General features: G+C 40.4%; 1 protein-coding gene across 4 annotated transcripts in view; it reads right to left on the bottom strand.

Annotated features, from left to right (window-relative positions):
- The window catches only part of LOC149179480 (RNA helicase family protein), a 450,824-nt gene that overhangs the window by 236,216 nt on the left and 188,395 nt on the right, over positions 1-26,213 (bottom strand). For all 4 annotated transcript variants that reach the window (XR_016258287.1, XM_089420680.1, XM_089420679.1 and 1 more), the window contains exons 17-18: positions 21,945-22,027; positions 21,612-21,795 (exon numbers count right to left, since the gene is read on the bottom strand). Coding sequence is in view for 3 of the 4 variants with exons in the window: in XM_089420680.1 (XP_089276806.1) it covers positions 21,612-21,795; positions 21,945-22,027 (267 nt within the window). In the remaining variant the exon portion in view is untranslated. The remainder of the gene's footprint in view (positions 1-21,611; positions 21,796-21,944; positions 22,028-26,213) is intronic.

The following is a 26,213-nucleotide window of genomic DNA, read 5'->3' on the forward strand; positions in this document are numbered from 1 at the left end:
CTCCTCTTCCCTTATCCTCAATTGTTGCTCAGTTATTCGCACTCCCTTCTAGAGTGAGAAACTCTACACCCAACCATTGTTGATCTGGGAAATCGAACTTCTTGAGACTAGAAGTTCCTTGAGGAAAATTTTCCCTCAGTGTGTGCTCTTCTTCCACCCAACGCTAGTTCTGCTCTAACAACTGTTGCAAAACCATTGCGTCCAGCTAGAGATCTGCTCTGCGAAAAAATATTGGTTGCTCTCTCTGCCTTTGGAATCCCTCAATCTAGAGAGATCAAATTTTTCTACCTCACACTTAGAAAAATCGATTCTCCTCAAGAAATTCGACCTCTTGGCCAAGGTGATTGTGCTGCCTCTGGGGTTTCAATCTACTGCCCACACTTGAACAACGAAACTCCCTCTTCACTATTGAGCTCTCTTGTTACCATGTGAAAATTCGGAAACTTGAATCCTATTTTAGCAACTGGAAATAATTCTCCTAATTGTTAAATAAATTTTTAACAATTTATTTATTGTTTGCTACAACAAATACTGAATCAATCACACTGCGACTGACACAAATAAAATTGCATAAGAATAAAGGTTGGAAGCAATGCTAGCATGCACATAAATTTACACAGTTATTTTTGGACAAATGTCCCCAAAAATAACCAACTTGGAAAACCGATGCAGTAGTGAGGGTTTATTTTATTATGCAACAGTGAAATCTGAGTACATCTATGGATGTCTAACTGGCAATACAAACAGCAAGAAAATCTGAGTAAAATACTGAAGGGAATTACCCGTCTCCCACAGGCAATCTCTTGTTGGACTTTCCCTATCAAAACTCGACCTCCTGAAGCACTACATTAACCTCTGCACTGCTCAGCATAGCTAGTTGGACAGCTTGCTCTGGACTGGGCTAAAATGAAGTTGTTTTGCCTCTAGATGCTGAGAAAATCGCCTCTTCGGCCCTTTGGGACTCCTTCCCGACCTCTAGAACTGAGAACGAATTTTTCTCCTCACCAAATCGATTTGTCTAACTGAAGCACTACGCAATCCCTATGCGCTGCCTCTCTGGGATAATTCGACTCACTTGTTGCTGCCTCCCCGGATCTAGAAAATCTTTTCTCCAACTCACTGTCCTTGCCCCTCTATCTTTGCTTCGATCTCACTGGCTCTCTCTCCGACAACTAATTGTTGCTACTCTTGAAATTGATATGCTCATGAAATTGAACTCTCCAAGTGATTTCTCCAAGCCCCATTGACTTCTTATAATCCTCTATTGAGACTTCAACGGCCAAGATTAGATCAAAATCGATGGCTAGGATTAACTTGAAATCGATCCGTGTGAGTTTCTAAAACATTCACACCATAACTCAATTAATTATGACTAATTAGTCATATTTCCTAAGTCTAGACTTAAGAAATATTTAAAAACTAACTAACAATCTAATTACGTCATTTCTAGGCGGAATTTTCATAAACGATTTCTGTGTTTTGGAGATCTCATTTATTCTAGCCTCTCCACAAATTTCAAGGCTAGAACACATCCGATGCTACAAAAACTAACACTTATGACCAGAAGTTCTAGGGGTTGCACTATAGTTTGTTGACCTGCTCTCCAAAGAATACTATTGATGCATTGTGCAGGTGTTGAGACAATGGTTTGCATTTGGCATAAGTTATTTATGCAGGTTCTACAAGAGAGAGTATGTTCCTACTGATGGATCAACGAGGATTTGGTGATTTTGTTGTTGATGACCTTATGACAATATTGCAGATAGACAAAATCAGCAGATTGTTTTTGATATTATTTATGTTGATATTGAGCACAAGTGGATCCAGTTTGAAAATGAGATGAAATCGCGGTTCACCATGGTGAATTCAAGGTTGGAACATTGAGGGAAAGTGGTGGCTTGTTGAGCAAGGTGGTGGTAAGGCAAGTTGCAGCCTCATCCTTTCAGTTGGAGATAAAACAAGGGCATTGGAGCATCCATCCAATTGGAACTAGTAAATCAGGGCGTTGGGACATCCTTCCAGTTGGAGCTGGTAAATCAAGGTGTTGGAGCATCCTTCTATTTGGAGCTGATAAATCAAGGGGTTGGAGCCTCCTTCCAGTTGTTGTTGGAGAATCGTAGAACATGGAGCTTTTTATTGATGTAATCATTAAAGACCTGTTACCCACCACCTGTGGGTAGTGTGTATGGGAGAAAAAATTTCTCCCAAATGGTCCTCAATCGACAGACAGCGACCCCTTTTAGCCACCAAATAGCTTTATGTGCCATTTTCTCCGCCCCCTGTGCTTGTCATGTGGTCCCTCAACCACTTGTCATGAATTTATGTTTGAAGGTGGGCCTTCCAACCCCAAAGGTATGGCTTTTCATTGGTATAGTTGATTAATTTTCCTTACTTGTCATGGGCACTTTTGGACATAGATTGGTGGGGGGATTCGACAGAAAGAGTGGGTTAGGCTTGTTGGAAATTGTAACTAGGTTCGGTCTTCATTTAATGTATTTGAGTCATCATGTAATGTACTTGTCAAAAGCCCCGGATGCGGGTGTCCATCATGCATGAATGGCAGGTGGCCATTAAGACTTTCCCGCGCCTCTATACCTGTCTCAAGGCCGAGGCAGCGAGCAGGTACGAGACAGCGATGGCGATAAAAAACTATTCAATGCTTTAGGCAAACGACATTAAGGAATGGCAGAGCACGGTCGAGGTTGCATTTAAGTCGAGCAAGCCTGCCCCGGTCTCGAGGAGATCTGGTGTAATGGAGTCTGGTAGGCGGCATTTGGTGAGGGCGAAGTCCTGGTTATATACCAACACCGCTCAGACCTGCAATGATCAGGGAATGTTGTTTGAAGTGGGAGGCGGGCAAAATATTGCTCTGCAATATTGTCTCAAGGAAACTGAGCAGAGTCTCAAGGCGCTCAGGTTGGAAACAGTTATGCGTCGAAGGGGCGTGCCTCGCCGCGGTGGTCGTTCAGGGGTTCGTTATGGGATTGAAGGGGAGGAACCGCACCCAATAGCACCTATGGCAGCCATTTCCCCCTCATCATCCAGCTCTGAGGAGGAATTTTTGCTATTGCCGGATTCCTATCAGTCTTTCCGCCTCCGCATTCCCAGAGGGATCCTTCAGTCGGATGTTATGGTCAATTTCTCTGTGTATCTTTCAGAAGCGCCTCCAATTAACCCCTCATGGTCCTCCCCTGCTTCCGACAGTCTCCAGAGCAGCGAAATTCTTCTGGGGGATATGCAAGGAAGAGTGCATAGGATGCCCCGTCCGCGGGCACCCATAGAACAAGTCGACCAGCCTCAGCAGGCTCAGAACCAGGCGAACTCAATTTGTGATGAATCAGTGCAAGAAATTCAGCCATTAATAAACTGTGTCCAGAATAGGAATGCGGAACAAGATTCAGCTCATCTGGGTTCGGAGGGGCATCTTCAGGTGGGTGAGGAGTCTGTCATATGGCTTGATCCGCCCAGCCCGATGCAAAGGCAACCGCCAACTTCGCCAAGTCACCCTACCTGAATATGTTCGAAGGCGTTTCTCCAGGTTTTTGCATTTTTGTATTTTTGCTCATGTCTTTGTTGGTCAAATCCTCAATCTCGCTCAGTTCCTGTTCTCAGCCCTATAGTGGCAGCTTGTTAAAAGTTCGAGTCAGCAAGGTAATAGAGTCTGTTTTTTTGGCCATCCAGAACTGTAATGTTGTCCAAGGGGCTCATTTGGACAAATCATTGTAATGTTGTCTCAGAGGTCTGCTAGTCTGTCCCAGTTGTCTCTGTTAGAGGGTGGCCTCGTCCCCCTTGGTTGCTGTAAATTATGTAAATATTTTTCTTGCTTAATATAGAAGTTACTTTTACCCAGAAAAAAAAATGTACTTGTCAAAAGAACAAAGAAAAGAATTTTTATTATTATTGTTGTGACTTATTAAAGCATGGGTTTCATGCTTGGGTCACCATGTTTTAGGTCAAAGTGCCCATTGAGGACTGCTAGGATTTATTTTGAGTCAATAGAGTCATTGTACTTTTAAAGAGACCCTTGTTGGGCATTTGAATCATGTAAAAAGATTAAGTATTGAGTTAAATATAATTTATGTATCCTCCACACCAAATCGGCCTAGAAGAGATCAAGTCGGCCTAAGGACACTAATTCGACCTCACATGTGTGAAAATTTTGTTACTGCAACAACGATTTATTTTACCTACTTATTTTCCAATAAGTTATTTACGAAAACCCTTCAGTAAACATTAAAATAAATTATGTTGCAGACATCACACCATAATACAGAAACAAATACATCCGTACGGCAACTCCCTCTGCATCCGTGTTGTTGCTGGTCCTTTCTCCGAACATTGCATCTGCACTGAAACTCCCTTTGCATCCATGTTGTTGTTGGTCCTTCCCAACATTGCATCTGCACTGCAACCTCTTCTCGTCATGCTACATCGTGCTACTATTGACTGCTACTACACTGCAACATCATACCCATTTCTGCTACTGAGATGGATTCTTTATCATCCCCATCTTCTCCCTGAAGTAATCAAATTTTGTTCTTCTGCAAGTAGCCATCAATTTGACCATACCATGCTCTAGGTGTTTGTTTTAGCCCATACCGGGCTTTCTTCAATCTACATACATGAGACTTCTATGCATGTGTCTCAAAGCCTTCTGGTTGTTCAATGTATACAGACTCTTCTATCACCCCATTCAGGAATGTCGTTTTGACATCCATCTGATGAATATCCCATCCAATCTGTGCTGCCAGAGATATCACGGTTCTAATAGATGTATGCCTGGCTACTGGGGCGAAGGTCTCTTCATAGTAGATTCCTTCCTTACTAAGCATACCCCTTAGCCACAAACCTGACTTTGTATTTTTCCACACTATTGTCTGCAACGTATTTAATTTTGTAGATCCATCTCGAACCTACCACCAATCTGTCTTGAGGCCTCGGCACTACCTCCCAAACATCATTCGCCATTATGGAATTGTATTCCTCTACCATCGCATCCAACCAAATCTGATGTTGATCAGCCTCCTAAAAACTGGCAGGCTCCCCATCCTGAGCTACTAATGCTTGATATCTATCTGGCTGTTTTCGCTCCCTTTTATTGTTTCTTGGTGCACCAATGAAATCCTCTGCATCTCATAGAATCTGACGAAGTTCCCTGCTCATTCTTCCTCTGGTAGCAGGTGCTTATGTCAGCTCCTCCTCCTCTGGTAGCAGGTGCTTATGTCAGCTCCTCCTCCTCCTGTGATTCTTCCTGGTCCGAGGAAGAATTCTTTGACCAACAGCTCATCTTTTGACTACTCCTCGAAAGGCATTTCTCGAGATTTTCTAAAGGCCTATCCTCCATGAACTTCACATCTTGTCGAACTACTACCTTCCTGCTCCTTGGAAGATAGATTGATCCAGCGTCTTACTCTTTTCCTCAACTATGCGGCAATATGCAAAGCTCCCAAATATCCTAAAATGACTGACTTCGGGTGTCTTCCCTGTGAATACTTTCTCTGAGGTAATCTTACCCAATGCCCGATGAGGAGTTCTATTTTGAACATAGACTGTCATGTTGCATGTGCCCATAGGAATTTTGGCATATCCTAATCATACATCATGGCCCTAGCTGTGCTTCCATGATAGTCCTTTTCTTTCTTTCTGCTACTCCATTCTGCTCCAGATTGTAAGGAGTTGTCCACTATCTTTTGATGCCCTCCTTAGCACAAAAATCAATGAAGTCCTTATCGACATACTCTCCGCGATTATCTAAGCACAAAACTTTTATTTTCTCCCCTATTAGGTTCTCCACCAGAGCCTTGAACTCTTTGAATCGACAGAAAACCTCATCCTTGGTTTTCAAAAAATAAATCCTAGATTTCCTAGAGTGGTCATCAATAAAGGTGATGAAGTACTCGACACCACTAAGAGCTTTAGTGGACATAGGTCTATAGATATTTGAGTGTATCAATCCTAGAACACTCTTGGCCCTATTTTTACTTGTAGGAAATGTCACTCTAAAATACTTTCCTAGAGCACATCCTCTGCATACATCATCTCGTTTTGTACTAAGGTCCGGAACTCCTGTTACAGTTTTCCAGAGAATTCTTAGAGCCCCATGGTGCAAATGTCCCATTCTTTTGTGCCATAGTTCATTCAAATCCTTGTCTCCATGATTGCCTATCAGTGCCATTGGTGATTCTAGTTGTAATCTGTACAACCTGTTACTTTTGATCCCTATCTGCACTTTCTTTTTCCAGCTCGGGTGTTTGACGTATACTTTCTTCTTAATGAAGAAAATGTCATAGCCCTTGCCTTGAAGTTGCGATATGGAAAGTAAGTCCATCCCAAGTCCTGGTACATGCAATACATTGGTAGCACGGAACCGCTCTCCCGTTCCTATTTGAAAAACTATGGTACCCTTCCCTACTGGAGTACACGTTACCTTATTCCCCATGGTGATCTAAAAATTCATCCTTTCCTCCTGATAATCTGAGAAACATTCCTGAATTCCCATCATATGCCAAGAGGCTCCACTGTCTATATACCATACATATGATGATGTAGAGCTTGTCACACAAGCAACTTCTTCTTCCAATCTGGAAGCCAACATAGAGAAATCGAAATTACGGTCTCTTGTGCAATTTTCTGAAAATCTGTGCAAGTCTCCTGACGTAGATTCCTCTGCATCATGGTCTCGACCCATAATTGATTTTCCCTTCCTGTCTCTGATTACTCGCTCTGATACCATGTGAAAATTTTGTTACTGCAACAACTGATTTATTTTACCTACTTACTTCCCAATAAATTATTTACGAAAACCCTTCAATAAACATTTGTTAAAATTGGCAACTAGGGCCAAACTCCATGTGGGTCATCTTATTTATGGCAGCTGATATTTTTCCTGGATCCCTCTCATCGAGAGGTGTAGGATTGATCTAAAGGTCATCTAATTCCGATAAGTATTCATGGAGTTATGAATTTATTTGTGTTATAAGACAATTCGTCAAGGTCGGCCAGCAGCCAAATAAACCCCACATGCTCAACGTTTTAGTATAAAAGGAGATGACTTGAGAGTCATTTCTTACACACACTTCTAGTGATATCTTCCTCTCCACTTGTCTTGGGTTTTGGTGGGAGGAGAGATCCTAAGAAGACAATGTTGCCCTAATGGAGATGATGCCCTAAAATGCAATCAAGTGAGAAGCCCTAACGCATTCAAGTGAGGAAGCCCTAACGTAGTCAAATGAGAAGCCCTAACGCTATCAAGGAGGAAGCCCTAACGCTGGTATCTACGCAGTCTAGAAGGTAGCTGAGTTTGTGGAGATATTCTCACTGTTTTGGGTGCGGAATTTAGAGAAGAAGAGCCGCAGCTCTTAGCCACATTGCAGGAGGCAAGAAGAGGGCAGTTTTGTGACACGTTGGAGCAGCCTCACCTTGCAAATCAGGCCGCAGACTATAGGTAAGTTTAATGACTGTTTTGTGCATGGTTTTGGGGTGTATATTTCTATTTATAGGGCCGCAGTGAGGGACTGCTACAGCAGCAATTGGGAGGTGAAGTTTAGATGGCCGAGAGGCCTAGAAAGGCCCTCCTAACCAGGCCGCAGTCATCTCAAAGGGACAGCGTGGGGAAGCATAAGGAGCAACGTGGAGGGTTGTGGTAGGAATAATTGTTGTAGGTGATAGCAGATCTATGAAGAGCTGATATGCATCCTAAGAAAGCATCGTAGATATGGAAGAAGCTTGCCAAGGTGAGTCGCAGTCATCAAGGGGCTTGTTTGATGACTATTAGGTGGAGTTAGGGCTCCCTAGTGCCCTAACCAGATCAGTGATGAACAGCAGGTTGGGACAGCAAGGTGACTAGCACACTAGTGCAGCAAAGTAAATGGGACAGCAAGGTACATAGTGCTGCTAAGATGCATGGGACAGAAAGGTACATAGTGCTTCTAAGTTGCATGGGATAGCAAGATACATAGTGCAGCTAAGACACATGGGACAGCAGCAAGGTATGCTAAGACATATGGGACAGCAGCAAGATATGGCAAGACAAAGTGGGACAGCAGCAAGGTATGCTAAGACATATGGGACAGCAACAAGATATGGCAAGACAAAGTGGGACAGCAGTTGTCACATGGAAGTAAAGGCACATGAGACAGCATGGCAGGCAAGGTGCAGCAGTATGATGTGTACAACATGATCGTCAGGTCCAGCATTATGATGATGGGTGCAACATGGTGCAGCACAGTGAAGTGCAGCATGATGACAAGATGCAGCACAATGAGAGGTGAAGGAGTCACCTTGGAGAATCAGTTGAAGCCGCATGTCTTCAACTGATCTCATGTATCATCTTCTTAGAAATGATCTATGCTCTTATTTAGATAGGTCAAAGTGTTGAATTCTGTTGTAAATGTACTATCTCTCTCTCTCTCCCTACTGAAATATTGAAGAACATATAAGAAGAATTGATCAAGGGTTTCTCCACATTGGGGTTTGTCCCTAGCTAGCGCCACATCTTGTGTCCTCTTGTCTTGGCTTGTCTTCTGCGATTTATGTTTATGTTCTCTCTGCAGTTTACTTTAATGCTGATGTGATTGCTAATTTGAAAAAGATATTGAGCTAACTGTGAAAAATGAAATAAATTGCTCTAAGCATAGAACATACCTAAAATTAACATGGAATCAGAGTTGAGGTGAAGACAAAGCCCAACCAAGACTGAAAGAGCAATCACCGAAGACAGTTGGGAAAGGACAAAAGGCTCAATGAATTCCTCATCCCTCTTCAAATTCACCAAGGGTGAAGTCAAAGCAAAGAATATTATCAGAATGGTGCAACAGAAGCTTCTAATGGCCTACCTAAAAGATCACCTTATTAGGAAGTTTGGATCTAAGGGTGGAAGGAAAGGCAGATGCCTTGGTTGTAATAAGTCTGTCCATTATACGAAAAAGTGTCTGAATGTTAGGGACACATCACTTGATGATGATAACAATCATTCTAGGGACATCTTCAATGATCAGAGGAATGACTGGTAATGCAGGTTATCAAGGGAATGGTGACTCTTCAAGAAAGCAAGGAACCCCAAGTATGAAGAATCAAATGTTGTTTTTGATCAGATAAAGAAGCGTTATCTTGTATTGGCCCTCTCCTTCAGATTCTTTGGGAATCTAGCTTATTGATTGTAGTGCTTCAAGGCACTTCTCCAAATAGAAGGGTGCTCTCTCTAATTTAGTAGAGATGGAAACAATCGTGCGATTATACTTGGAGCCGATGCCACCTATCCCGGAAAGGGTGTAGGGAATGTTACCCCTCAATTGAATGAGGGTAACTCGATTCATTTACAAGAATCTCTTTTGTCTACTTGATCGCAAGAACCTGGTGACCATTTCGGCAATGGAAGTCAAAGGTTTCAGGGTGGCATTCATCGATGGAAAGGTACATATTTGAAAATGGAATTTTCAAAGATGCTTTTGAGTTTAGGGTTGTATCAAGTTGCAGGAAGTCCATTGGGGACCATGTCAGTTGTCACATCTCATCTATAGCACCAAAGGTCTACTTATTATGGGGCCCTACCCGATGTGAGTTAGATGATGACAGGGATGCTTGAATCCAAGAAGGGCATGAAGGTACATGTCCAAGATGTACCGAACGAAAATCTTACAAGGGGACCATTCCCCTCATGTAGCAAGTCCACAAGTTTTGAACAACCCGAGGAGTTTGAGATTCATGATCAGGAATCTCATGTGTGCAAGTGGAAGAAATCCCTCTATGGCTTGAAGCAAAACTCCTTGGGCTTAGTTTGAGAGGATTGGTAGCTGTCTAATGAAGCTGAGATTCAATAGGAGTGAAGCTGATCCAAACCATTGCTTGAAGGTTGTGGATGATAGACCTCTCATACCGACACCTTCTGAGGACGACCTCCTTCTGACAGGTGCAGACCCTCTCATTTTCAAAAGTAAGAGGGAGTTGGATTCCAGATTGGGAATGGTGAACTGCAAGCCTGTGACTACCTCGATGGAGCTTAACTTTCAGAAGTTATGTGGAAGTGATGCTGGACTAGATTTGGGAAATGCCTCTGAGTTTCATAAACTCATTCACATTGATGTTCTTGGTGAACTTCCATCTAAATATATGTTTTGCAGTTAGCATGTTGGACTCATATCTGGTTGAGCCTCACTAGATTGGTGCCAAGAATTTTCCAAGCTATCTTCAGGGCACAATCCCTCATGGATTGAGATACACTACTGGAAATATGAAGCTGCATGATTATTCGAATATTGACTGGGCAGGCAGTGTGGAGGACCGCAAGAGCACTTCCGAGTGTTGCTTCTCTTTGGGTTCTATTCGATATCCTGGATGAGCAGGAAGCAGAAGTCAGTTGCTATAAGCATCGGTGAGACTAAATACATAGGTACGAGTATGATCTCGTGTGAAGCTACCTGGTTGTGGAAGCTCTTCAGCGAGTTGTTTGTACACACGATGGATACCATCGGGATCCTCTCTGTCAACTAGGGGGGGATTCGATTGTTAAGGAATCCTGTATTCTATGATTGCTCCAACATATAGACATCAAATACTAGCTTATCTGGGATATGGTACGTCGATGACCGAGGAGGCACTATCGCATTGAGACTAGTGTACAAGTCGCAAGACATTCTGTCAAAGCCCCCGGGGAAAGGTCAAATTTGTGACTTTCCCAAACGACTTGGAGTCGTTGAAAGACCTTTTTATAAGGGTCCTACATGATGCATGCATTGAGCTCTAGGAGCTCCGGGGGGCTCGGGGTACTGCTTGGAGCAACAAGCGACCATTGGGCGACTCAGCCTCCCCTAATGGTGTGCTATGTACAAGGTGAATGGCTTAGAGTTCCCAAAGGCGACTTAGGGACAGGATGAATGGTTCTCCTATCGAGGCATCTTACCCATGCAGTCTGGGACTCAAGAGAAGTACCTCTCATCTAGCCAATGAGCAAAGAAATGGGGTTATGGACCATAGTACTACTATCGATGGACGCATCGTTGTATCTACCGTACTCCCTATGCTAGGATGACCTCCATTGATCTGAGATCAGTATGAGTGGTTTGAGACACTCTCTTGTGATATTGATCTAGGATCAATAAAACTGACTTCAGGTCAGTAGAGAATGGTATGAGACATTCTCGATCAATTCTTCTTCTTCATTGTTCAGTAGAGCAGAGCAAAGCAATGCAGGGCACTGATAGCAGAGATAGTACAATCAGACATATGGATCAATAGATGGAGTTCTCCCTAGTTGAGAGGGAGTGTTAAAATTGGAAACTAGGGCCAAACTCCATGTGGGTCATCTTATTTATGGCAGCTGAGATTTTTTTTAGATCCCTCTTATCAAGAGGTGTAGGATTGATCTAAAGATCATCCGATTCCGATAAGTATTCATGGAGTTATGAATTTATTTGTGTTATAAGACAATTCGTCAAGGTCGGCCAACAACCAAATAAACCTCACATGTGCTCAACGTTTTAGTATAAAAGGAGATGACTTGAGAGTCATTTCTTACACACACTTCTAGTGATCTCTTCCTCTCCACTTGTCTTAGGTTTTTGTGGGAGGAGAGATCCTAAGAAGACAATGCTGCCCTAATGGAGATGATGCCCTAAAACCCAGTCAAGGGAGAATCCCTAACGTAGTCAAATGAGGAAGCCCTAACACAGTCAAATGAGAATCCCTAACGCTATCAAGTGAGGAAGCCCTAACGCTGGTATCTATGTAGTCTAGAATGTAGCTAAGTTTGTGGAGATATTCTCACTGTTTTGGGCATAGAATTAGAGAAGAAGAGCAGCAGGTCTTAGGCACATTGCAAGAGGCAAGAAGAGGACAGTTTTGTGACACGTTGGAGCAGCCTTACCTTGAAAATTAGGCCGCAGACTATAGGTAAGTTTAATGACTATTTTGTGCATGGTTTTGGGGTGTATATTTATGTTTATAGGGCCGCAGTGAAGGACTGTTACAACAAAAATTGGGAGGTGAAGTTTAGATGGTCGAGAGGCCTAGAAAGGCCCTCCTAACCAGGCCGCAGTCATCTCAAAGGGACGGCGTGGGGAAGCATAAGGAGCAACATGGAGGGTTGTGGTAGGAATAATTGTTGTAGGTGACAGCAGATCTGTGAAGGGCTGATATGCATCCTAAGGAAGCATCGTAGCTATGGAAGAAGCTTGCCAAGGTGGGTCGTAGTCATCAAGGGACTTGTTTGATGACTGTTAGGTGGAGTTAGGGTTGCCTAGTGCCCTAACCAAATCAGTGATGAATAGCAGGTTGGGATAGCGCAATGGATGGGACAGCAAGGTGACTAGGACACTAGTGTAGCAAAGTAAATGGGACAGCAAGGCGACTAGCACACTAGTGCAGCAAAGTAAATGGGACAGCAAGGTACATAGTGTTGTTAAGATGCATGGGACAGTAAGGTACATAGCGTTGCTAAGATGCATGGGACAAGCAAGATACATAGTGCTGCTAAGACACATGGGACAGCAGCAAGGTATGCTAAGACGTATGGGACAACAGCAAGGTATGGCAAGGCAAAGTGGAACAGCAACTGTGACATGGCAGCAAAGGCACATGAGACAGCAGCAAGCATGGACAGCATGGCAAGTAAGGTGTAGCAGTATGATGTGTACAACATGATCATGAGGATCAGCATTATGATGATGGGTGCAACATGGTGCAGCACGGTGAGGTGCAGCATGATGACGAGATGTAGCACAATGGTTGGCGAAGGAGTCACCTTGCAGAATCAGTTGAAGCAGCATGTCTTCAACTGATCTCATGTATCATCTTCTTAGAGATGATCTATGCTCTTATCTAGATAAGTCAAAGTGTTGACTTTTGTTGTAAATGTACTATCTCTCTCTATCTGCTAAACTATTGAAGAACATATAAGAAGAATTGATCAAGGGTTTCCCCACATTGGGGTTTGTCCCTGGCTAGCGCCACATCTTATGTCCTCTTGTCTTGGCTTGTCTTCTGCGATTTATGTTTATGTTCTATCTGTAGTTTACCTTAATGCTGATGTGATTGCTAATCTGGGAAAGATATTGAGCTAACTGTGAAAATTGAAATAAATTGCTCTAATCATAGAACATACCTAAAATTAACAACATTAAAATAAATTCTGATGCAGACATCACACCATAATACAGAAACAAATACATGCAAAAGAATTAAACAAATCAACACAAATATTTTCGGACAATTATGCCCGGAAAAACCCAATGCAAGAAAATCAGTGCAACAAAGGAGGATTTTATTAATCAGTTATTCTTGAGTACAACTGGGTGCCCAGACTCAGCATCAGATTTGTTGGCCTCTGCGCGGCTCCTAGACCCTCTCTGTTAGCCCCTACTTCTATGCTTCAGCACTGGGCCTCTCTGCGTCATCCACGCAGGCCCTCCAGTGACTGCGCAGTCTATTTGCCTATGCATTTACCTCTCTAACCTCTGTGTTGATCTTTCGATGTTGTTCCTGCCTCTCTGTTCCATACCTCCTACCTCTTGCTGCAATCCAGACCACTAGTTCGAATTTCTCAGCAAACCCCGCTCTAGAAATCAAAATGGCTAGACTCCCTCAATATGTTCTCCAGCTGACCCTCAAGCCTCTTCTTATACTTTTCCTGATGGTCCTTCAACAGCCGAGATTACATCTCTAATCAACGGCTAAGATTAGGTTTGGCTTGATCCATGTTTTTTGGAACCTTCTAACCCAGTTTTATATTAATACCCATAAATATTTTATTTTTCCGAAGTTTAGACTTAGGAACTCCATTAAAAATATTAATTATTTTAATATTTCCTAAACCAGGTAGAATCTACCCAAACCATTTCTGAGTCTTGGAGATCTCAAGTGCTTTAGCCTCTCCACCAATTTTCATGGCTAGAGCACATCCGATGCTACCCAAAATCAACAACATGAAGCCTGTAAATACAAGCAAGTCGAATTCATTTGGAGCACTTCATCACACAGAAGTTCGATATCTCTAAGGAAGTTGGGAAGTGCAAAGCTTGAAGTCGAGAAGCCAAAAGAAATGCGAGTTGGGTGGAGTCTAACAAAGAAGGAAAATCGAAATTTTGGTGGCTCTCCCTCTGTTTCATGCCCTAGATTGGAAGATCGAAGTCTTCCAAGTTTCACTAATGTCTGAAGCTTCCTGATGCCGGAAGTTGTTGCCTAGTCGAAGTTGTTGTAAAGGAGGTTGAAATTCTGAGACGCTGACTTGGTGTGGAGGGAAGGCCTAGTCTTTGTCTACGGTTAAGAGTTTCGAAGAATACTATTGAAAGGAAGAATTTCTTGACTGTGTGTCCGCTTAGGTAATTGCTTGATGAACTAAAAGAAAGAAAATATAAAGAACCATAATAACAAGAAACATCACAAGTAATTATCAAGAATAACAAAATATTTTTGCCTTTCTGATTTTCTAACATGGTATTGGAGTTTTGGTGAAAAGAGAAGAAAAAGGCAGTCTCAAGCACTTGATCAAGGAACCATTCAAAAAGGACTATCTCATGGAAAGAATCTACTATATTCAAGGAAGATGTCTAACACAATCAAGGGAGAGAACAAACTTGAAGGGGCCTCAAACTACAGGTCCTGGAAGAAGAGGATTGACCTCATCCTTGAAATGGACAAGGTATTAGACTTGGTCAAAGGAAAAGTAAAGAAGCCTACAAAGGATTTCAGTGATGCTGACAAAGTGAAATTCAGGTAACTAGAATTGGTGGCCATGACTGTGATGGTAGAAGGAATAAAAGACAACCTTGTCCCATTCATAGCTAACATCAGTCATGCTCAAGAAATGTATGAAGCCTTGTCAAATTTATTTACTATTAAGAACATTGGTCAAGCAGAAAGTTTGAAGAATGAGCTAAGGACCACAAAGATGACTAAAGAAGATAAAGTGGCATCCTTTGTGAAGATAGCAAGAATCAGGGATGATCTTTTGGCCATTGATGGAATTGTTCCAAACAAAGAACTCATGATCACTACCTTATTAGGATTGCCACCTAGTTGGGGTTCATTTGCTGCAGGCTAAGTTGCAGGAAACGTGGGCAAAGGGTCCACTTCCATACAAAAATGAAACAGAAACGGGGAAACCCGTACAGTACGGCCCAGAAACGCGTTTCCGGCCATACTGGCCCGTTTCTTGAGGAGGAAACATGGCTAGTATAGCTGGAAACATGTTTTTGGTCCGTACGTCGGAGTTTCCTCTTGTAACTTGACTTTTTCTTGTATTTTTTTTTATTTTTTTGCTACTAATTTTTTATTGGGCGACTCAAATATCCTCTAGATGCTTCTAGATGTCTCTCAAGTTATAAAAAAAAGGAGTTTTTTGAGTGGGGCAGCCGAATGTTCAAGCCTATGGCCCTAGTGTTGATATGCAGTTCATGGTAATGTTAAATTCTTAAAGTAAAAGGATGAAAATGAAAATTAAAGGAGAATATCACAGAAGCATGAAAATGAAAAATAAAGAAGAATGTCACTTTTACTTAAATTTTTAACATTACCATGAAATGACTCACGATGTTTGATTGTGGTTTCACCCTCATTGGATTTCATATGGAGAAGGTAGAATTTTAGATCTCACTCAAAATCCAGCAGACTTATCTGTTTTTCAGGATTTCAGGATTGGGGGCATTACAATGTTTCCATTGGATTTTATCATGTAGTAGGGTATGGAACTTGTATTTAATCAAGAGAACCAAGCCCTCTATGCAGGGGAGACTCCCAATAATCAAGAGCATGTAGGGTACTAGGGAATGAAACTTGTATTTAATCAAGATCACTAAGGTCGTTCGACTATGTAGGAGGAGACTCCCAAACAAGCACGAGACAAGAAATTAGAAATTTCTCATGGCTGATTTTGGATATTTCTATTTTCATTATGTGATCATTCATGAGTAAATGTGATGTAAACTTAGAGACTTATAGTTTATACATTGACAACTGACAATTTTATCATAATGTAATAAATTAGAATGTATCACATATGCTTTATGATTGCACATATTTCTTAAATGTCCTAATATATATATATATATATATATATTTGGGGGGATCACATTTCGTACCCTTGCCCGTTTCGGAAACTCGTACCCTTTTCCCCATTTCGTGCAACTTAGGCTACAGGACTTAGCAATTGGAATGTAGCTCCCACCATTGAAGAACTATGGACTGCCTACAGTCAGGAAGAATTAAGGATCTCATTAGCTTCCAATCCTGAAGAAGTATCAAACACCTACATTGCTCAACATAAAGGAAAGAAATCGAAAGGACCAAGGAAGAAAGTTAACATGTCTAAGGTGTTGAAGAAAGTGTAACTAGGTTCGGTCTTCATAATGACATGATCTTTGTATTTGATGTAATAAAAGAAAATAAATTATTTTTGTAATCTTGTTACATGGGTTTCATGGGCAAGAAGTGTCACTAGGTGAAAGACTTCTTCATGATGTCTTTAGGATTTATTGTTATGTCAAAGAGTCATGTCAGGAATGGAGAACCCTTTAAGAGCCTATGTAAAATGTATTGGTGTCAAATCAGCCCTCCAAGACCAAGAAGAATCCTCCAAAAGCAAGTTCACTGAAATTTGCAAGCAAAACAACAAAGGAATATAATGTTGGCTCCAAAATGAATCAAATAAATAAATATAAGTCATGTCAGCTTGGCAAAATAGACATGGAAATTCATAAACATATGTGAGCTCATATAGGTGGCTCACTACTATAAATACCCACGAAGGGTCAGCGAAAAAGGCTCAAAAAAAATTGAAAGGCTTTGAAATTTAGTATGGAGGAGTAGAGCCGCAGTTAGGGCTTGACTGCACCTCGTTTGGGGTTTAGGTGCAGTCATGACCTCGGTGTAATGGAGCAGGAATAACCTTGTATAATGGACGTTGCAATGATTGAAGGATTAGGCATTCTCGGCATATCTTTTTTAGCATACGGATCTACCTAGACATATCACAATTGCACGGCTAGTGATCTCGACATACCTGTGAGGATCTCGGCTGAATGGAGTAGCAAAGATCTAGGACAAAGGCACAATGTCAATGGATCTCGCATAGCAGTCTTGGCATCAAGGTCTCGGTGATACTCCTGTAGAAGTCTAGACAAAGAACAGCAGTGATAGAACCTCTCTCTCAGCCTAATAAAATTGATGTTAGATGTTGTCTCAATCACATATATATATATACTACAATCGTGACACAATAACAAAGCCGCATAAATGATCATTCTCGGAGGATACAATCCCTGCATAACAATGAGCCACAATAACCATTACAGTCTCAGAATAAATGAGACAGTAAGGACCTCAGTATAGTGAGGAATAGTATCTCATCTCGGTCGATCTATTTCTTAACAGTCAATGTGTGTCTATATATATATATATATATATATATATATATGGAAAGATCTTCGGATGCCTCACTATCTTTACATGATCTCACTGTCTCGGTTTAAGAACGATCACAATGATCCTGCAGTCATGGAATACACTCCCGCATGATCACAGTCAACATGATGGTCTAGAGTACAGTGATGAAGGTAGGATAAAACAGTTATCATGGCTGTCATAATGAAGTTCTCAGTGCATCATTGAAAGCATAGAGATCACAGTGAAGATCTCAATAGATCTCGTTGATATGGTGGAGAAGCAATAGTGAAGATCTCAGTGATGTTGTAGTAATGGCTTCAATGATTTCTTTATAATAAATGTTTATTCATTTGAAGAATCTATTACTAACAGTGTTGTGTCTAGCTATAGTGAATCATATTGATTCTTATTTTGGGTGATACATCACTCGATAAATCTACCCCACTCTTATTCTTAATTGATTTTATAGAACCCTAGACAAGGTCTCTGGAAAACCCTAACCTAAGGGTATGCTAATATGAATGTATGAAATCCTAAACTGCTTAGGGATATTGTAAAATGATATTTGAATTTTTATTGATAATGTCATGCTTGGGATTTTGGTATGATTACGAAAACCTTACTTGTTAGGTTTGAATGATAAGGTCTAAAATCTCGAACCTTTGAAGTATTGGCAATGTTGGGTTTGCTATGTTTCTACATTGAAACCCTAACTCATTAGGGTTTGGTGGAATGTGTAAGCAAGACCCTTATAATGTCTTAGAAATTATTTCCTTGGTATGTGTTTGTTTGTCTAATCAAACCCTAGTCTAATCAAGTTTGTTATCTCTTATTGATATTTAGTGATGTTGGGTTTGACTAACACATGATATGAAATGCCTTTGCATGAAACCCTAGGTATATATGTGTGTGTGTGTGTGTTCATTTGGATGAAACCCTAGCTTGGTCTAGGTCAAAACATGTTTAATGTATTAATGTTATTGGACATATATATGCATGGGAATGAATTCCTAGATACATGTGTTGACCTAGTTATTGATGGTCATAAGTCTTAGGATTTAATATAAGTCCTTGTCTGAGATTCTAAGAAAACGCACTTGGTCCATTGAGAGATTTGAATTGCCTTGGAGGGGAAGTCAAATGGTTAGGGAGAGGAGCTCGCATGGAAAACAAAGGCCCATGAAGTTATTAGTAAGAGCAGCTCCCCCAACTCAAGGCATCATTTTGTATATCAAACTCATTTGTGTTGCTCAAGTTGCTTAGCCAAGTTACCAGTTGTTTAGCACCGAGTTTTCCAGGCGGGAGACTCAACCTTTCTTTGGGGGACTTCGAGTGCCACCCTAGGAAGGCAATTTGTACTACTTTGGAGGAGAGCCGAAGGAGTTTCACAATCACATTACTCAACCTTGGCCCAGCCAGTGCGTGTTTCTGGGGGACGCAGGAGGGGAACACACAAGAGTTGTTTGGAGGTGTTTCCAGGCAGCGTTTGCAAGGGGAATTCATGCGTTGGAGCTTCAGTGGAGGGTCAACCTTTGGGGAGAGTTTTGGGGCAGGAGATTGCAGCATTTGGGCAGTTCGATTTGCAGTCACTTGGGCCTGCGCAAGGAGCCATTATTGGGCACACGTGGGAATTGGTGGAAGGAGTTTTAGAGCTGGAATTTGTCAGGAGAAGTGGAGGAAGCCTTAGAGGGGAACATCTCAACATTTTGGGGTGATTTGGAGGGCCTTTCTAGCAAGTTACAGGCAGGTCATACTTCCCAACGTTTTGAGGAGGACATCGTGCTTGGAGGCCGAATTTTGAGGTGTGGAATTAGGCCAAACCCTTTTTGGGTTTTGGTTGAGGAGCCGGAGGCTAAAATTGCAGCATTTTTTGAGCATCGGAAGAGGAGTTTCCAACCATTCCTTTCCAGCAGGCAGTGCAGTTTCTGGGTAGCGCAGAACATCCTTGGAGTAGTAGTTGTGTAGCATTTGGGGTTGATATTTTCTCACCTGGGTTTTGTCATTCTTGCCAATTAAGGCAAAGTCGGGTGCAGTTTCCATCACCATTGTACATTCTCCAAGAAATATTAATAATAAGGCTTAGATGGTTCTTACCTATGGTGTTTTTCATGGATGAATGCTGGTTGTTTTTCCATTTCTGGTGTTGAATTTGTTCATTGCTTTGTCTATCACTGTTTTTCCTAGTTAGGAACATTACAAACTCAATCAAGCTACGTATTTAGAACAGAAACAACAAGTTGATGTTCCGAAAAATATTGAAGTAAGCTCAATCCAGTGCTATGATGACAGTTCATCACAAATTTCTAGTGATCAGAATATTCCACAGAAGATTAATCTAGGATGGTCAAATCCATTCTGAATGCGACATTTTTGTTTATCACTTAGAAGATCATATCAACTTGTATCAACAAATATGATAGTTCCGAGACAAGAAGACATTCGAAACTGAAAAAGATATCAAGCCTTTTTAATCAACAAGCTTTGAGGACAAAGCTTTTTGAAGAGGAAGGCAATGTTATGAATAAAATATATATATAAATAGTAAAAATAATATAAATAATAATAGACATAAACGATTAATTAACTAATAATTAGTAGTGAAGAGGCATGTCTCTACATACATGACCATTTGTGAAAGGGTACTTACCTGGCTATATATACAGGACCATCACTCTCAATTGTATCATCATTCTTATTCATATATATTAATATATATTCATGTATCCTAAATGGAGATCTACATATTCCAAGTCTTCTAAAGTATTTAACTTGAAGAACGAACTTTGTTCGTTCCATTATGTTCAGTTTGTGAAGGATAAGAATTTCTTAGGAGATCCTAAACTCAAAGGTTCAGGCCCTTCACTTGTCTCACGCTTTCTTCAAACTTTGTCTAAACAACGAGCTCAATATAGGAGGGTCTTTCAACACCTTGACCCTAAGTTGCATGAAGCGCTGAAACGTTTGGGAGTTTCCAAAACGGGTACATTTAGAAATATCACCTCCCAAAAATGGAAACATCAACCAAAAAGTCATATATGTTTATATATATGAAATGAAATTTATAAATAAGGAAATAACACATTATCTTGCAAGATAAAAGGGAATAAGACCCACAAATGACAATTTAGAAGGAAAACCAAATCTATATTTATTATTAACTCTTGTAGGTGATTGCATGATGGTCGAGTTTCGGAGTTTCGGGTACGAGTACATCCCGAAACTTCAGGTTCCTAGAAGTTTCTTGCAACATAGCCTTGAACAATTAAACACAAGAGTTGTATTCACCCAACAATTTTTGGAGTTTGTTGGGAAGCTATGGTTTCATTCTTCAGGCGCTCTTGTTGAAGGAGAGTGTTTGTCTGCGAGTACTTAATGTCTGAAAACTCAGATTTAAGTATTTGTAATCCTTAATCTGGAGGTGTTTGTGATTCTGTTTGCATCGTTATTTGTGCAAGGGCATTATGGAGGACAGCAATTATCTGCTCCTATGCCTGGACTTGGTTGTGCAATTTTATAATGATATTATCCTTCTTCACCAACAAGATATGGATATGTTGTATACAATCAATGAATTTGTTTTCATCTTTTCAAGAGTCAATTCCCTTAGACTCTCAAAGTGTTCTGAGACAAAGCCCTAACTAGATAACATGAGTTAGTTGTGGAGTTTTATAATGATAATATCTTTCTCCATCAACAGAGATATGAATCTGTTGTATACAATCACAGAATTTTGTTTTCATCTCCTAAAAAGCTAATACATTTAGCCTCGCGAACTGTTCCAAGACAGCCATAACTAGATAACTAACATAAATGCACAGTAATCTAGAAACTAAACTGTAACAGGGACAGCCTACAAGGCATGGAATGTTGTTTGGGAGTCTACGATCACCAAAGACTGCTTGAAGCCATGTCGCCGGGGCTCAATACAGAAGCAACAACCAAGAAATCCTAAATATACAAGGCATGGAAGGCCCTCCGAGCTATTCAAGGAAAAGGGGGCATCTTGAAGTATTCTCCATACAAACTGGGGTTCAATTTGATATGAAAAAGAATACTAAATGAAAGAAAAAGTAATATAAAGAAAAAAACAAAAATCAATAAGACATCTGAATAGATTCAGAGCATATCATGTTCTGTAACTAGTAAGAAAACCAAGTTGCCCATTAAAAATTTTAATGATCAAAAAAAGAAAAATTAGACTCAAAATTTTGCTAATGGCTAGCATGCAAGCTATGTACCTTCTTCTTTGGTATTGTAGAGTTTGTTAGTGCAGCTGGTGAATCAGAAGCAAGACGATACTCAAGATTTTCATAAACATCCTCAAGGAAAAATGAAGTTACAGGGTGTGTGCGGCCTTTTGCAGTGATAATAGGACAATCCCCAAAGTAATGAGAGAACAAGCTAGCATCAACTGTTGCTGACCTGATATATAGCATAAAATAAAGCATTATGACTGAACTATATAAGCTATATTCAAAATCATAAACAAAGTCAAACTTGAAAATGAAGCACAACATGTAGCTTATAAAAAATGACTTGTATCTAACACCAATATTCCAGAAACAACTCACATGACAATAAGTTTCAATTTGGATGATTTGGTAATAGATCTCCTCTCAAGTATATCCTTCAAAATAATAAGTAGAAAGTCACCCTGTCATTGCAAAAGTATCTTGAAATTATACACCACACTAGGAGAAACTTAAAAGCCAACCAAAAGACAGATCTAACAAGAAACCATATGCTATAAGGCATAATGAAGACTAACAATAAATTAAGAGGGAAAAAAAACATGCAGTGGAACACAAATATATCCACATAAAGGAGAAGATATAGCTATCCTATTCAAAGCATCCTCCACTATGTGATTACTTGAGATGGATTTGTGAATTACCTTGACAGAATACTGTTCATGGTACTTTTCAAAGCTATGTAAATCAGCAAAGAAGCTTAACAGGAATCTCCCTCTACCAAATTCATAATGGTGATGTATAGCTATTGCTTGAAGTAATGTTATTTTTGAAAGGAAATTTACAGCTTTTACAAACAAATTATCTCCTTCACAAACAATGGATGTATAGCATCGCATTTCTGCACAAAGTATCTCTTTCTTTCTTTAAGGTGATTATTAATAGATCACAATATAAGTATATTACAAGGTTCAATCATTCAAGTCCTAATGAACCATCTCTCTCCATACATCTGTAATAGAATGTTCGAGTTCCTCTTATATTGAATGAGAAAGTACAGTACACTTGTAGATGCAAAATTCCTGCATCTAGCCACCAGATCAAGTTCCACAAAAGCCAACCAAGGTGAACATTAGGTTGAAGTCATCATAAAGGACTAAATCAAAGTCACGGGAAAATTGGGAATGGTTTTCATTTCTAAAATTCAAAGTTCAAACAGCATATACTATACCATAACATGGTATCTCTACATAGTATTATTAAATATTTAAAAATATACTTTTTAAAAAATCTCTAAATAATTATAACTTTTTACCTAGAATTGAAATGTATATCAAAACAACTATTCCAATGGAACTGAGAAATAGATGACAACATGAATGCACAACCAAACTTTCTCTCGATATGTTGCAATTCACACAGTGATCAATACATCAATGATCCAGTCAAGCAGAACTATTTTGCTAATTAGGACCTTGCCACCCAAATCATGAGGCATACAATCAAAATGGGTCAATTTCATCAAGCTCAATATTCTCATGTATTCAATTGCCTTACTTTTCCTAAGATAAGGCCATTGTTCCTTCAAGCCTAATGTTTTGCAACATCCAGCAATTATAGGACTCAATTCATGCACAATATACAGTCGCATACAAGTGTATAACCACTTGGGGGGCTTCTTACACAAATGGCATAACCACTTCTTCAAAACCCCTCGTCATGTTTGCCAATATTTTGACATACTTCCACAGCATGTTGCCACTGTAGCCACTTTGACAAACCAATACAATTCAGGTCATGAATATCCGAGATATTTGAAATAGTATAAAAAAATGATGTGGATAAAATAATATATTGAATGAGAAAATGATACAATCTGATTATAAATGAGGGCCATGTTTCCCTTCAGGAAACTCCCCTAGAGACACACTCAGTTGATGTGATAGGTTGTGCTTTGACAAGATTTTTGCTTATCAGCCTGGACCTACTATTCGCCATTCATCAATTGCATTCTTGTGATCCTCAGTCATTCACATGTAGTGATATATCACTTTTTGTGCCCTTGATCTCAGATGTGCTAAATGATGTCTCCTACTGCTTCAGTTATTGGTTGGTATGGTTTCATTGTATAAGTTCCTCACCTGTAAATGATGTTAAGGTTTTAACTTGTTGTTTAGATGCTAGCATTACATGGATGTTTTATCACTCTTAACTTAGTAAAGATGTTAGCATGTTACTATTTCTAACCATCTTGGACATAATTACTTGTAGATAAGTGTGTCTTAAGGTAGACCACTAGGTACTACTGGGAAGTCAAGGTGGGTGGCATGGTCATATCCCTTCCATAATATTTTCCATGAAATATGTTGAGAAACAAAGTGTTGGATAGATTAGGGCTCAATTCCTCTTGATAATTACTTGTGAATGTTAGTTGTCTTCTTTTAATTTATGTCCTCCATCAAGCAATTATATAAAATTTCAAAATATAAAGATCACAAAGAGACAAAGAACACCAGAAATTAAGCTCCAAGCCAGGACAAAACCCCACAAGCGAAAAAACCCAAAAAGTCCCCTTATTATAGAATCAGACCAAAGTGAGATATCCAAGACCAAGACTGCCACAAAGATCCAAGTCAACCCTCCTCCAAGTCTCCTCCATCCAAGTCATAAGTCAACAGTTGGTCAAACCTCTAAATTCTGATCAAATCACAAAGAATTTCGGCCCTATTGTAGAGGCCGAATTTCAGCCCTATAGTACCTCTGAAATTCCACAGAAATCTCGCACGTGTGAGCAGAAACTAGGCAGAAAATGTGAATTCTCTCCTTCAACTTCATCTGCTCTCCTTTAACTTCAGATGATTTTTCTTCTATCTTTGGCGCAAAATTCGATGTGATGATGTTGAGTAATGATTGGCTCTCCAAGTGGTCAAGCTGACTTGTATTTATAGCTGTCCAGGAGGATTGAATGGCTGCCCTTGAGGCCAACTTGTCCAAGGAGGCGCAACTTGGTCTTGGGTTGACAGTTTTTACTTTTTTTACTTGAAAACAAAAATCTTTTTCTTTTTCTTTAAAAAAGTCCAAATGGGACTTGACTCAAACACACTTCTTTTGACTCATAGAAAAATCTTTTTGACTCAATTGACCTTATAAGCATGAAGAACATGCTTTTACTAAAAATAAAATAATAATAATGAATATAATCAATGATAAAAATTACATTTTATTACATTATGAAGAACAACACTAATTACAATTTTCAACACTCCCTCTTAACTAGGTAGGTATTAATATGATACAATAGGACACTCTCAAATTGAAATATTCATATAAGAAAGGATCCAGATTGATAAGCATCAATGATGATTTTTCGTCATAACCAGCTTTGTAAAAATAGCAAGGCCTTGACTTTCAAGCTCTATCTCTCCATTAGATTAGAGCACAATGTTGGGAGGCATAAATTTGGACACCATCACCTCTCAAACACATTCCCCATCCGGATGTTCACCAAGTATGTCCTCACAAGACTATTTCCTAATCCACTAGGAAATATCAATCCTCTGGACTATTATTATCTTGTATTAATGTACTTGACTTGCGGCAGTTAGTCATGGTCAAAGTACAAATCGTGAAAGAATATTGGTCCTAGATGCTTATCCAATCCACCATTCTCCCCACTGTGAAAATTCCTCAACCAAAATCCCTACAGCAGCAACTGATTAAACTTCTCCAATCTATTAATTACCAAAACAATTTATCTGCAGCTTCCTATAGCAAATATCGAAGCTAATACAACTACAGTCTTCACTTAATTAGTTAATTTGCCCAAAACAAGAACAAAACAAATAGAGTCCGCAGGGGTTTGGTCTCGTGGCCAGCAGACGGTCTGCTAAGTCGTTCGTGCCGCTGTGCAGGTCACAGGTTCAAGTCTCGTCTTAACCTGAGGGCCATTCTTGCGGGCTTGGCGGTTCCTCCTAGCGGTTATAGTAGCAGTCAATGGGATTCAACCCCGTGTAACGCGAGTACAATACCACCACCGTTGTCGATTCCGCTAGATATCAAAAAAAAAAAGAACAGAACAAATAGAGAAAGATGCACAAGTGACACAATATTTTTTGGACAAATGTCCCCAGAAATACCCGATGCGGTAAAACTGGTGCACCAACTCTGAGGGTTTTATATTATTAAGCAATAGTTTCTGAATACAACTCTGGATGCCCTTCCGACAATCCAGCTACAAAGAAAATAAATTCGCAGAAAAACTTAGTGAGATTACCTCACTCTACCCATCAATTCTGGTTGTTCCGGCAACTGAACCAACTGTCCCCGGCTATCTCCGTGTTGGCCTTGCGTAGGCCCTACGTCAGCCTCAATAGGCTTTGCATCAGCCCAACCGAGAAACGTCTGCCCTCTGGAGCAGTTTCTAGCCCTCCCGGCTCAGAAATCGCAGCTCCCCGGCAGATTTCGAATTTCTGCACTGGAAGACTGCACTACTTCTACATGAGCCCTTTTGGCTTTGCGTCAGCTCTGCGTGGGCCCTTTTGGCCCAGCATCAACCCCTCCTAGGTCTGCGCTGCCTCCTCCTGGTGTCTCTTTGCCTCTTTGTTGTTGATCCTAGGTCCTAAAGAAGATACTCCAACCCAACTATCCCTG

This window comes from Pinus tabuliformis, chromosome 4_1 (genome assembly GCF_031772625.1).
Source record: "Pinus tabuliformis cultivar Carrire ecotype Pingquan chromosome 4_1, CPIR1, whole genome shotgun sequence".
NCBI lineage: Eukaryota > Viridiplantae > Streptophyta > Pinopsida > Pinales > Pinaceae > Pinus > Pinus tabuliformis.